Source organism: Panthera onca, chromosome B4 (assembly GCF_046562875.1).
Source record: "Panthera onca isolate mPanOnc1 chromosome B4, mPanOnc1 haplotype 2, whole genome shotgun sequence".
NCBI classification, from domain to species: domain Eukaryota; kingdom Metazoa; phylum Chordata; class Mammalia; order Carnivora; family Felidae; genus Panthera; species Panthera onca.
In genome coordinates, this window is record NC_138345.1 from 107,850,530 (window position 1) to 107,862,829 (window position 12,300).

At 34.3% G+C, this 12,300-nt stretch overlaps 1 protein-coding gene across 1 annotated transcript in view; it reads right to left on the reverse strand.

Moving 5' to 3' along the window:
• Nucleotides 1-659: 659 nt before the first annotated feature.
• Nucleotides 660-12,300, reverse strand: part of RASSF9 (Ras association domain family member 9) — a 31,974-nt gene continuing 20,333 nt past the window's right edge. The window contains exon 2 of the mRNA XM_060656847.3: nt 660-5,356. Coding sequence (XP_060512830.1) covers nt 4,096-5,356 — 1,261 coding nt within the window. The 3' untranslated portion in view covers nt 660-4,095. The remainder of the gene's footprint in view (nt 5,357-12,300) is intronic.

Below are 12,300 nucleotides of genomic sequence, written 5' to 3' on the forward strand. Positions count from 1 at the left end.
TTTTATTTTAATTTTTTATTTCTTTTTGAGAGAGAGAGAGGGAGAGAGACAGAGCATAAGCAGGGGAAGGGCAGAGACAGAGGGACACACAGAATCCAAAGCAGGCTCCAGGCTCTGAGCTGTCAACACAGAGCCTGACGTGGGGCTTGAACCCATGAACCATAAGATCATGACCTGAGAGGTAGTCATACACCAATGGAACCACCAGGCGCCCAAGAGAGGGAGAATCTTAAGCAGGCTCCATGCTTGGCATAGAACCTGATGCGCAGTAAATAATAGCAGGGAAGATTTACAATCAAATATTATTACATTAAAGTGGATTTCATTCTAGAAAGCAAGATATCAGGCCATAAAACCAGCCATCCAATATATAAATGAGGACACTTTTCATGACAAATTGAAACAGAGATGTATGAAACCTAATAAAAAGCTTTATTAGGTCTCATTTGCTAGGTATTCTTATGAAATAATACCTGATCTTAACTTGTGTAAGTTAGGTCAGTAATTATAACTCCAAATAATAGAAAATTTATTTTTAATATGTCATATAACATACTCAGAAAAAACAAACAATATCACATGAAAGGGTATAACTATTTCTTTTATTATTCTGGATTAGTTACATTTGAAGAAATTATATATACTTTATATTTGTCACATCAGATTTTTAAACCAATCAGGTAGTATAAAAAGAAATAGCCTAATATTTTAAAAAATCTATATCTAGATTAAAAGGTATTCCTTTTGTCACTAGAAAAATACATTCTAAACAAAATGATAATTCTACTTTGAAAAACTATAAAATGCAGCCACAGAAATATATTTTGTCATGCACAGTAGATATTTAAATAATATAAAAATAAAATTTTAATGCATTAGAATAGCTTCTACACACTGAATGGCCATTTATTTTTTATTTTTTGAATTAGAAAGAGAAAATAAAATAGATATTTCATCTAGGATATTTCAGGGTTTTTTGGTCTACTACTATATTCAGTTCTACAGAATATATTTTTGCCCTACATGCATACAATGCAGAGGAAAATACCATAATTTAACAATTTAAGGTCTTTTAAAAAGACAATAATTGCATTCCCTTAAATCAGTAACTGTGAATTAAAAATAAAGTTTAAAAAAACCCTGCCAATTTATTTTTTTTCATAATAACACAAAGACTTAGTGTCTCCCCTAAAGAATCTATAAGTCGGATTACTATTAATGCTTTAAGTCTGCTAAAATGCATATTTATATATAAAATGCATGACCATTATTTACCATGTTTTAGAAACAATTTTTAAAATGGTTGCAGCCTTCAAAATTTAGCATTTCAATGCAAAAATTCAGTATGGGCAAGGAGGTAAAGAGGTTGATTGGAGGGAGTATGGTTAACAAGATAGAAGATAAGGTGATAAAATGATAAAAAATACATTGGTAGGGGGAAGTCCATAAATAAATATAAGCTAAGCCATAATATATGTGCTCCTCTATGAAAAGTACATCTAAAATAGTTCTGGGCTCAGAAATCTCACAACTGATTGAACAGAATAAATGTTTCATAGAAGAAATAACATGTTAAAAAGACAAAATGGGTACAAAATGACAGATGGAGGGGAAAAGAGGCATTCCGAGGGGAAGGATGAACAAGGTACAGTCTATGAAAATCAAAGTTGTTCCATGAAGGAAGAATAGTCAGCTTTGGTTTGCTACTTCTTAGCTGCATACACCAATTTCATAGTTAACCTGTCAGGTTACTCAATAATTTATAAACGCTTTGTTTTAAAGATTCTCTACATGATTAAAACATTAACGTTTCTATCAAGTTCTGTACTTATAATTCAGATTCTCAATTTAATAAAGAATAGTTCCGTCTCCAGAGATGAGGGCATTATAGTTTAGTATATTTATTTGTATTATTATTCTAAATTAGAGGTGCACCATGGTGAATCAGAAGCTCAGACACATTTGTATAACAAAAGAACAACTAGAAATTCTAAAGTGAATTTAAGTCAATGCTTCTGCTTTCTGACAAGAGTTTTTAACATAAATTATTGTAGAAATATAGAAGTGTAATTCTTAGAATGTATCACTGTGCTTAACTGTATATAAAAGCAGAATTCAAAGATTCTAAAATCTAGTCTAATACTATTTCTTATCAGAACTTCTTTTGAATTCAGACAATTAATTATATTATATAGCAGATAAGTAATGTTCTTTTTATTATTTTCTCACTGAACAGTAATCCAAAGAAGTGGCTTTCACTTTTGGAGAACAACATTGCAATTGGTTTATCATTGATACTGATCTTCTGAATTTAATCCCCAGTAGTGAACAATGAATATATCAGTAATTTGCCTCATTGCTGAATGATTTAATGGGATTTTTGGAAATTTCTCTTTCTCAGATGACTATTCAATGGCCTGCTTTTTTTTTTCCCTATTAAACCTGTATTAGCCTTATTACTTACTCTATTATCACTATATTTTCCCTGGAATGGAAATTCGTACTTTCTTTACCAGCCAACTTCAACTAAGGCCTTTAGCATTATCTTGGTGCAAGAAATGATAACACAGATGCTCCCCAAAAGTGAAATACTAAAATATTATATGTATCTTCCCAAAGATTGGTGAAAAGCCTGGAGGATGGAGTAATAAAAAAGTAGGCTAAGAAACTGAATTAAACATGCACTACAGTAAGCTTGGGAATAAAAGGGAAGAAAAAAGAAATACTGGATCTTCACCAATATCCATATATTCAAACTAAGTAAGATAATGTTCTTACTTACATGTGCACTGACATATAGGAAAAGTGTCAGGTAAAGAAAAAATAAACTGCAATAGTATTTAACAGTACAATAAAACAGTAAACAATTATAATTGTTTCAATATGATTACATCATGTGTTTACTAGCAAGAAGCAAAGAAGGGAGAGAGAGAAAAAAAAAAAAAAATCTTCCCACCTAAAAACCAGGTGAAACCAAACCTAGTCTCGTACTATAATGAGTGTCACTGAAGGAAGGATCTAAACAAGCCATTCAATTTGTTGGACATTTACCAGCAAACTTGGGGGAGGAGTGGGGTTAGAACTAGTCCTTTTTTTGTTTGTTTGCACCTTAGATGAAGTTCTACAAACAAAATCTGAATTCTAGTGTACTAGAATAAAAGATTTTTTGTCCATGTGAGCTCCTCTCTGTAGGTTCAGAGACAAAATGCTAATACTTATGGCATATAGACCTCTATTTTACCCACACAAAGGACCCCAAGTTGCCTCTCTTCGACTTTTGCAGACAGGGCATAAAGAAACAGTACTGTGACCCTATGATTTTCTCGGTAACCCACATCATACCTCACTCACAAAACAAACCTGCACAGGTTATTTGTTTGATCAGATTTGCTTTGTCAGAGAAAGGCCATGCATATTTCAATTTTATTAATTTTAGGCTTTAGAAAAACTGCTATTGTAATGCAGCACTTGGCCCTCTCTCATCCAATCCATCCATCCACTGCCAGAATTTGCACATATCCCAAAGGCAGCCCTTCCCACCTCCTGTCCTCTAGGTCTAAACAAGTAGAGAGGTTCAGAAAGTGAACAGAGATGATGTACATTCTAAGCATCAATGAGAAAAACCAAGACTTGAATCAATACACTTACTATACAATAGCTTTCATGTACTTTACAGATTTAAAAATTCCGATGATAGCGCTTTGAAAAAATATAGTACAGCACATTTTAATTTTACTTGTTCACGTGTCCAGTTTCAATATACTGACTGCACTATTAAGAATTAATTTTGTTTGTATAAATCATTTCCTGCAGAAGCTATAAAATATTATAATTCCCATCAAATCATTTCTGTTATACACCTGCAAGCTATTTGTGTTGCATTCCTAATAAACAGCTCATCGTCTAAACTTGTAATCATGAGGTCACTTTGGAAATCTTAAGTCAAAAATAAACTTACAAATTTCTCTAGCTTTTATTAACTTCCGAATACTTAACATGAATTACATCATTTTTCGGAACGTGATGTTTAAAATAAGGTTTCCTATTAAACAACCGTGAACAACGTTGCAGTAGCTCAGAAAGAAGCCATTCAAATTACGTTGACAGAAGCATCACGTCTCCTACAGCTGTTTCTGAGTCCTGACTATGGTTAGAGCTGATACCAGTGTCTGAGTCTGTGTCATTTGTATACAAGTTAAGTGCTCTCGGAGTAAGGGAAGGACCGTCCCCACCGCTGTTGGGGACCTCAGATTCCTTCCCTCTGTTTTCCTTCAGTTGGCATCCATCTTTGTTGTTAAGATGAAGTGAACTGAACTCCTTGGCCAGGAATTCATATTCTTTTGCTTTCATCTGAAGCAATGAGTCAGTGTATTTAATCTCCTTCTGGATGCCACTCAAGTGAGAGTGGATTTTCAAACCGGCTTTCATGCTTTTCTCCAAATCACACTTAACATTTTCTAAATTAGAGCTTTCAAGTTCACTCGCAGCTGCCCCTTCTGCATCTTCATTTATCTCTGTGCAAACACTTTTTGCCTCTTTTTCTATTTCAGCGGAAAGCTTATCAATGAGCATTTTGTAATATGCTAATTGCTCCTCCAGGTGTACAATTCCATCGCTTTCGGTCAGGTCGTCCGGAATCTGGTTTTCATCCGAATGCAAGTCCAGTTTTTGCTTGACTTCGCTGAAACTGGGCATTAAATATGCATCCTGGACATAATTTTCTCCATCATTTTCTACCCTATCGAGATGGAACTTCGCTTCACACTTCTCAATTTCCAGATCCAGCTCTTTCATTCTCTTGACTTGCTGATGAATAGTATGGTCCTGGGAAATAATCAGATGAACTAATGTCTCCATACTATCTCGATCATGGGACACAGTGTCCTGCTTAATTTTAGCCAGTTTCCGGAAAGTTTTTCTGACTATTCTCTTTTGTTTATCTGGCGGTAACGTCTTCATGTAATTTGCTGGACTGAGTTCCCACACTTTTTCTGTGTTTTGCACTAATTTGGCTTCTGCTGTTCGCCACAGTGGAACTGGAAGGAAAGCATCTGCTTTAACCAAAACAAATTGCATATTGGGCTGCTCCTCTCCCCAAGCTTTCCAAAGCTTCAGGATTCTAGTGAGTGGAGGAAGAGCCCGTTCTGAGCCTCTCCACTTTTCTATGATGCAGTAATCACTGGGCTTCCCCAGCAGAAATCGTTTCTCTCCCAATGTAGTCTCATGTTCCTCAAGCAAAGCCTGGATGACATCAGCAGAGGTGGTGCGTTTAGTTAGCCCACAGACAATCTTCTCTTCTTGGCAAACCCAAACCACAATTTCCTTCTCTTCTGAATCCATGTCTTTAGTGGGAGATCTGAAAGAAAAACAAAGTACATTATATTTCTGTCATCACCTGTGTAAACTCAGAAAGATGGTTTAACTTTAATACCCTTTCTAGATTTTATCCTTAATGAGAGATGCATTTGAGGCTGAGACTACATAAGAATCAGAAGTTTTACTGCAAGAAAAAAAATCAAGGAAAATATCGTAACTTCCTTTTATTTCTTAGTGGGCTCTGGAAAGAGCAGTTGTCGTCAAAGACAACTGAGGCCATTTTATCTATAGAAGCCAGAGGTGATATAACTATAATTAGAACTGCTAGAGTTAAAACAATAATCAAAGTATAAATGAATAAGGGAAGATAAAATAAGATAAGTTTTGTTGGAGCCTTGGGACTAAAGACCATGGAAACATAGCATAGGAAGGAATGGTGGGATGATGCTGAGGATCACAGAGTTAAAAACAGTCCATTATTGAAGCACGTGAGTGGCTCATTCAGTTAAGCATCTGACTTTTGATATCGACTCAGGTCATGATCCCGCAGCTCATGGGTTTGAGCCCCAGGTTGGGGTCTGCTCTGACAATGCAGAGCCTACTCTCTCCCTCTCTCTCTTCCCCTCCCCTGCTCTCTCCCTCTCTCTCTCTCTCAAAAATAAATAAACATTTTTTAAAAAGCCCATTATTGAAAATAGTCATTTTTTCATTCAACAAATGCTTATTATGTGCCAACCGTGTGCCAGACGTGTCTGAAAATACTAAAGCAGTACACAAAGGTGAGAACGGGTATAAATGTGTGATCAGTATAATAACAGGTAGTGGTAAATACTAGAAAGAAAATCAAACAGGATGAAGATATAGGGAATCATTTGGAAGAAAGAGAAGTCAATTTTATCCAGAGTATTTGGGAGATACTTCTCTAAGAAGATGACACTCGAACAAGGGCATACATTTTGAGAAGGCAATCAGAGACCTAAGGGAAGAATTCTAGAGTGAACAGAAGTGCAAATGCCACAAGGTACATTCTAGGGACAGAAAGAACAGGAAGGTAGTTGGAGGCTGAGGGTAGTAGAGTCAGGGGTTGTTGCTGGAGGGAAGGAAAGGTCAAGTGATAGGTGATGGGATCTAGCAGAAAGGCATACCCATTATGAGGAATTTGGGTTTTGTTCCAGTTTTAGTGAGAAGCCATGGGAAAATTTTAAGTGTAGGAGGGATATGATCAAATTTATGTTTTAAGTATATCTGGATTGTTTTTGGAATGGACTGTAAAGAAAAAAAGGAGCAAAAGCAGAGGCAGGAAGACTTAGTTGAAAGCCTAGTGCTGACATATAAGAAAGAGAGAAGAATTGCCTGGACTAGGGTTTTAGCTGCAGAGGTATTAGGATGTGGTCAGAGTTGGGACATACATACAAGTAAAGACTTGCTAATAATTTCTTTTGTAGCAAAGAGGGATGGGGAAAAATCAGTTTTCTGAAGAAAAAAAAAACACACAGTAAAAGAAGCAAGAAAGTTCCGTGCTTTGTAGGCTACACCTAGTAGAAAATTTCTGCGATGATATTTGCATCATGAGTGTAAATCAAATTGACCGTGTCTTTCATTATATCTATTTAAAAGAACGTTAAGAAAAGATGGTATAAAGTGAGTTATCATCCAAAATGATTTATGGAGACAAGATTTTTGAATAGAATTGGCTTGTTGTGAGTTATGTTACTTTATTTATGTAGCACCCTCAAAGCATATGACTCATGAGGCATGTATGGAAGAAATTTTCCCTGACTTCTAGAATCTTTTAACATTTAGAATTTACAGTATTTATGTTTTAATACCAATAGTAACTAATCCTACATTATTATCTTTATTGACTGTCCTGAGGTCATAAGATGAAGGAACAAATCACTGACACCAAATGACAAAGAGTCCCCAGTACAATTTAAATATCCAACTGTATCCAAATTATATAAACAAATATTCAAAAAATCATACTGGGCTATGATTGTTCTCTTATAAAGTATTTCACATTTAATGACCCAGCTTTGAATAATGTGATATTTGATAATATCTACAACTCATTTAATAATTTGAAGCAGTCAAAAAGTAGGTAGAATTTAGGATAACAGAATTGCTTTCATATTAACATTAGTATAAAAACAGCACACAAATGCATTCTAAGCAAAAACAAATAATTACTCAAAGTAACTTGATACTAACTACTATCTGGGTCATGGGTCTACAGCACAAATTGCCTCTACATTAATCATTACCTTCATCTGTTTTGATCGTGTATATATAATACCCAAAATTAACAAACTTTGTTTTTTTTTACTTTATGAAGCTAGAAGTTCACTTACTAAAATGCATGATTTGAAAAGAAGTAAGGCACACTTCATGCACTTACTGTATGTTAAATTATAACTATTTCAGTATGTATTTTTTGTAAGTAATGGTAAAAATAACAAAATTGAGTAATTGTAATTATCTACCTTGTCAGATGACGTCAATAGCTATTACATTAAAACTAAGACTGTAGGGCATCTTTATTTTATTTTTTAGTGTTCATGGTTAAACTCTAAAAACAATCTTACTAAAAATAAGTAGCACTAATTATAACCATCAGTCAGAAAACATTTAATAAATAAAACTGTTCTAAACTCTTTGCATTTATCGAGTTATTTAATCCTTACAAATCTGTAGGTAGGTAATAATATTGTCACCATTTTACAGATAAAGAAACTGAAGCACAGGGGTTTTTAATGACTTATTTAGTCAGTTAGTGGTGCATTGAGAATTTAAACCCAAGCAAGAAAACAAGCTCTAGAGTACAGGTCTAACCTTGATATTATAAAAACAAGTTTATTGGTTTGATGGTTTTCTTTCTAAGATTTTTTTTTAAGTAATCTCTACACCCAACATGGGGATCAAATTTACAACCCTAAGATAAAGAGTCACATGCTCTACTGACTAAGCCATCCAGGCACGTCTAGTTTGGTGATTTAGATATGTGGATTAAATTGGAAAAAAAAATCATAAAATAAACTATTTTTTAAAGAAATGTATTATATAAATTTTCCAGAATGGAATGGAACAATGGAACTCTAATTTGCCGTTAGAACACTCAGTTGATCAAGGGAGGGCTTTTCCCAATGGCCAGCTATGGAGAAAAGTATGTAAGACTATGTTACCTTCTGCACTTTTTCCTTATTAAGCATGTCCCTACTCTGATGCAGTACTAAAGGATTTCTGACAGGTCTGGCCATCTCTGTTGGCTGACAAAACTCATATATATAAGTCCTTACTGTTGTCTTTGAATAGTCCCCATGTCCTGTTCCAGTTTTTGGATGGGAAGCATAAGTTCTGGGTCTCTAAGAAAGGATGACACATGACCTGTAAACTCTTCAGCCCTACACTACAGCTGTGAAGAAGACTGGGAAGCAGAGGTCAGGAAATCCTTTGGTATCCTACCAAGAATAAGAATGACGATGTACATGACAATTCCCCAATACAGCCACATCCACATCTACTCCGCATCCACATCTACTCCACATCCACATCTACTCCAGTTGGGATCTTTTTTTTCTTTTGGAAGGATGGAGTGTTTCTCTATTGTGGCCTCCCCTAGATATCCGCTAATTTTCAGCTCATGTGGATAACGTAACCCTTATGGTCATTTTGCACAATCAAAAAAGATCACATTATTTCCACATTATTAATTCCATATTATTAATTCCGCATTATTTCCACATATGAGAAAATTAGTGCCTTTGTGATAAGCTCACATTCTGACTGGTTCCAAACCTTGCTTTTTTGTCGTTTAATATTTATTTCTTTATTTGAGAGAGAGAGCAAGCAGGGTAGGGGCAAAGAGAGAGGAAGAGAGAGAATCTCAAGCAGGCTCTGTGCTGTCAGCACAGAGCCCAATGTGGGGCTCACTCTTATGACCATGAGCTCATGACCTGAGCTGAGATTAAAAGTCAGACACTTAACCAGTTGGGCTACCCAGATAGTTATCTCTAAATATTTAGGGCCAGTTATCTCTAAATATTTTGAGGAATTTTTACAACCATTATTCAAACTTGATAATATTAAAAATTCTGCCTCTTGATTGAACACGTTTAAAAGTAATGACCAGTGAATTTCAGTAATAAACCTTCCATACCTAGCAGAAGATTCATCATGTTTAAATTCTACTTTTTAGCAGGCTTAAAGTATTTAAAAGTACTGTATTTATTTTATAGTAGAGCTCCAATTGAATTTCTATCCATTTATTTGGCAAATATTAGCTGACACCTCCTCTGTGGTTAACACAATCATGGAAATGCAGATGACAAAAAGACATGTATAATTTCAAAGGCAGTATTCCTGGCTTATTGCGAGAAACAATGCTAGGGTTGGGAAGGGAATACTTGCCAGTTGTAGTTTTAAGATTATTATTTCATCAGTGGTTTCTAAATGCTAGCCTGATGGCACCCAGCATCAGGCCAATGTAATTTGCCAAAATATTTATAAAATAGATATTAATCAAAATTACACCAATTTAGGAGTCTTAAATAATCACTACCTTGTAGAAATAATTGTTTTCATTTGATCACATACTCAACAGACATAATCATGTGATATAAAGAACTTAATACTAGGACTAGAACTCTTAAAATATTCCCTTCCCAACTTTTGTGATTTCACCATCTAGTATAAGTAATGACAACTGCAAATACATATGCAACAAAAGGTTAAAAATACAAACTTAGACTAGAAAAACTGGTTTGTTAGCAATATAATGTCACAAACAGTTCTCACCTAGTGATTCAAATCTAGTAGTTGAGACATAATCTCCAATTTTAATGCAAAAGAAATACACAAGTAGCATGCCTAAGAGTGTTGTTTATTTGGTTTTACTTTGTTTCGTTTTTAAAAAAAAAAAAATTTTAACATTTATTTATTACTGAGAGACAGAGACAGAGCATGAGCATGGGAGGGGCAGAGAGAGGCGGAGACACAGAATCCAAAGCAGGCTCCAGGCTCTGAGCTGTCAAACAGAGCCTGACGCAGGGCTCGAACCCACAAACCACGAGATCATGACCTGAGCTGAAGTCGGACACTCAACTGACTGAGCCACCCAGGTGCCCCTGTATTGCTTTTGTACGTGTTTATTGGGGAAATAAGGGATAAAAATTTTACTGGACCTGAAACTTTACAGAGAACATACTATAACCACACAAAAAGTGAAAGGTAATAGAGCTTTAATTTATAAATGCCTTATCTCAATAATTCATTTCTATTTTCTATTTTTATCGCAGTGCTTTAGTTTCACTTATAAATAAACACATTGTCAATCTGATTAACAGTATTTTTTTTCTTTTTCTTCTCAGCTCTCTATACTTTGCCCTTGCTCACTCAAAATTACTTAAGAGCACAAATTATTTTTTTTCATGTATATTGGAAATGTGTTTGTTAATATTTGGTATTTTTAAACCAACAAAGTTACTTTTACTTTAGGCATTTCTTGACTTGCAGCACCCTTGATTTTTAAGAACTCATGTGTACTGTAGACAGTAACATCATCCCAATCCTACAGATGAGGGAACTGAGACAAAGAGAAGTTAAGTTACTTGCCAAAACTCACAAAACTAGAAGGTAGAAGTGTTCTTTCCAACTCTGGCTTTTGATATTAACTTACGACTAATCCCTGAAAATAAATTATAATAGCCATTATGAATACCTATTCACAAATATTTTCCTATTTATGAACTGCTTACACTCTTAAAATTATTTTTAAATTAATTGCTTAAAGCTCAATGCATTTTTCATATAAAATTAATTTTCCACCTAGTATAATCAAACTCCTGGCTTTATTATAAATATACATTTATAAATATAAATTTGCCTGCCTTCAAATCTGTAATTATTTCATTGACTTTCTAGGATAAAAGCAAGTATTGAGAGAGTCTTATGTATCTAAGTGTATAATATGAAAGGAGTAGTGACAAAGGGATTAATGGCAGATGGTAAGGTTAACATGGATGGAGGCTGCAGGAATGATTCTCTCTAGATAGTCTAGGAGGGAGTAACCAACAGGTGGACATCCAGATAAGAGGTTATATAAAAATACCATAACTGCAAGTATATATTATTCATGTAGTTCAAATGGTTATAAACTGGGGTTTGCTTGGGTTATAGGATTTAAAATTTATAACTTTTAGATTACGTTGTAAAGTAAAAACATTTACTCAAAAATTGTACATGTATAAGAATAAAATAACTACTATGCTCACATTTAATAGACACCAATCTAAATTCTCCGTTATTTTGATAAATGTTCACTCATACAAACTGTAAGAAGATATGAAATTCTATAAACCAGAATTTAGTCAGATCATGGCTTCAAAGTACAGTACTCAGTGGGGCATCTGGCTGGCCCAGTCAGAAGAGCATGTGACTCTTGACTCTTGATCTTGGGGTCATGAGTTCGAACCCCATGTTGGATGTAGAGATTACTAAAAAATATATAAATAAACTTCAAAGTATGGTGCTAAACATTCCTCATATCTTATTTTCAATGAAATTTCCTGAATAAATAATATAACCAGGAAGATGTAAATCAGTTATCATATTGTCACATGTATCAAGGTTATTTACGTTATGGTATCCACTTTAAGGAAGCAAAACCAATGAATAAAAAAAAAAATTAAATGCCTTACATAAAGTAGTGAACCTCAAATTTTGCTTCTAATTAAAAACAGAAAGATCAATAAAAATTAAGGAATTGTACAATGAAATATATTTGAAAAATTGAATAAGATTATATTGTGTTTTGACTTGAACTCGTTGGTCTATTTCAAGAATGATTAATGAGAAATAGAGGAAAATGCTATTAATATCTAAATATCTAAGTGTCTGTGACTCCCATCAATACAGAACTGTTTCATGCAATCATCTTTTACTATGTTTTACTCACTGGAAACTGAATTAAAACTAAAGTGAAATATC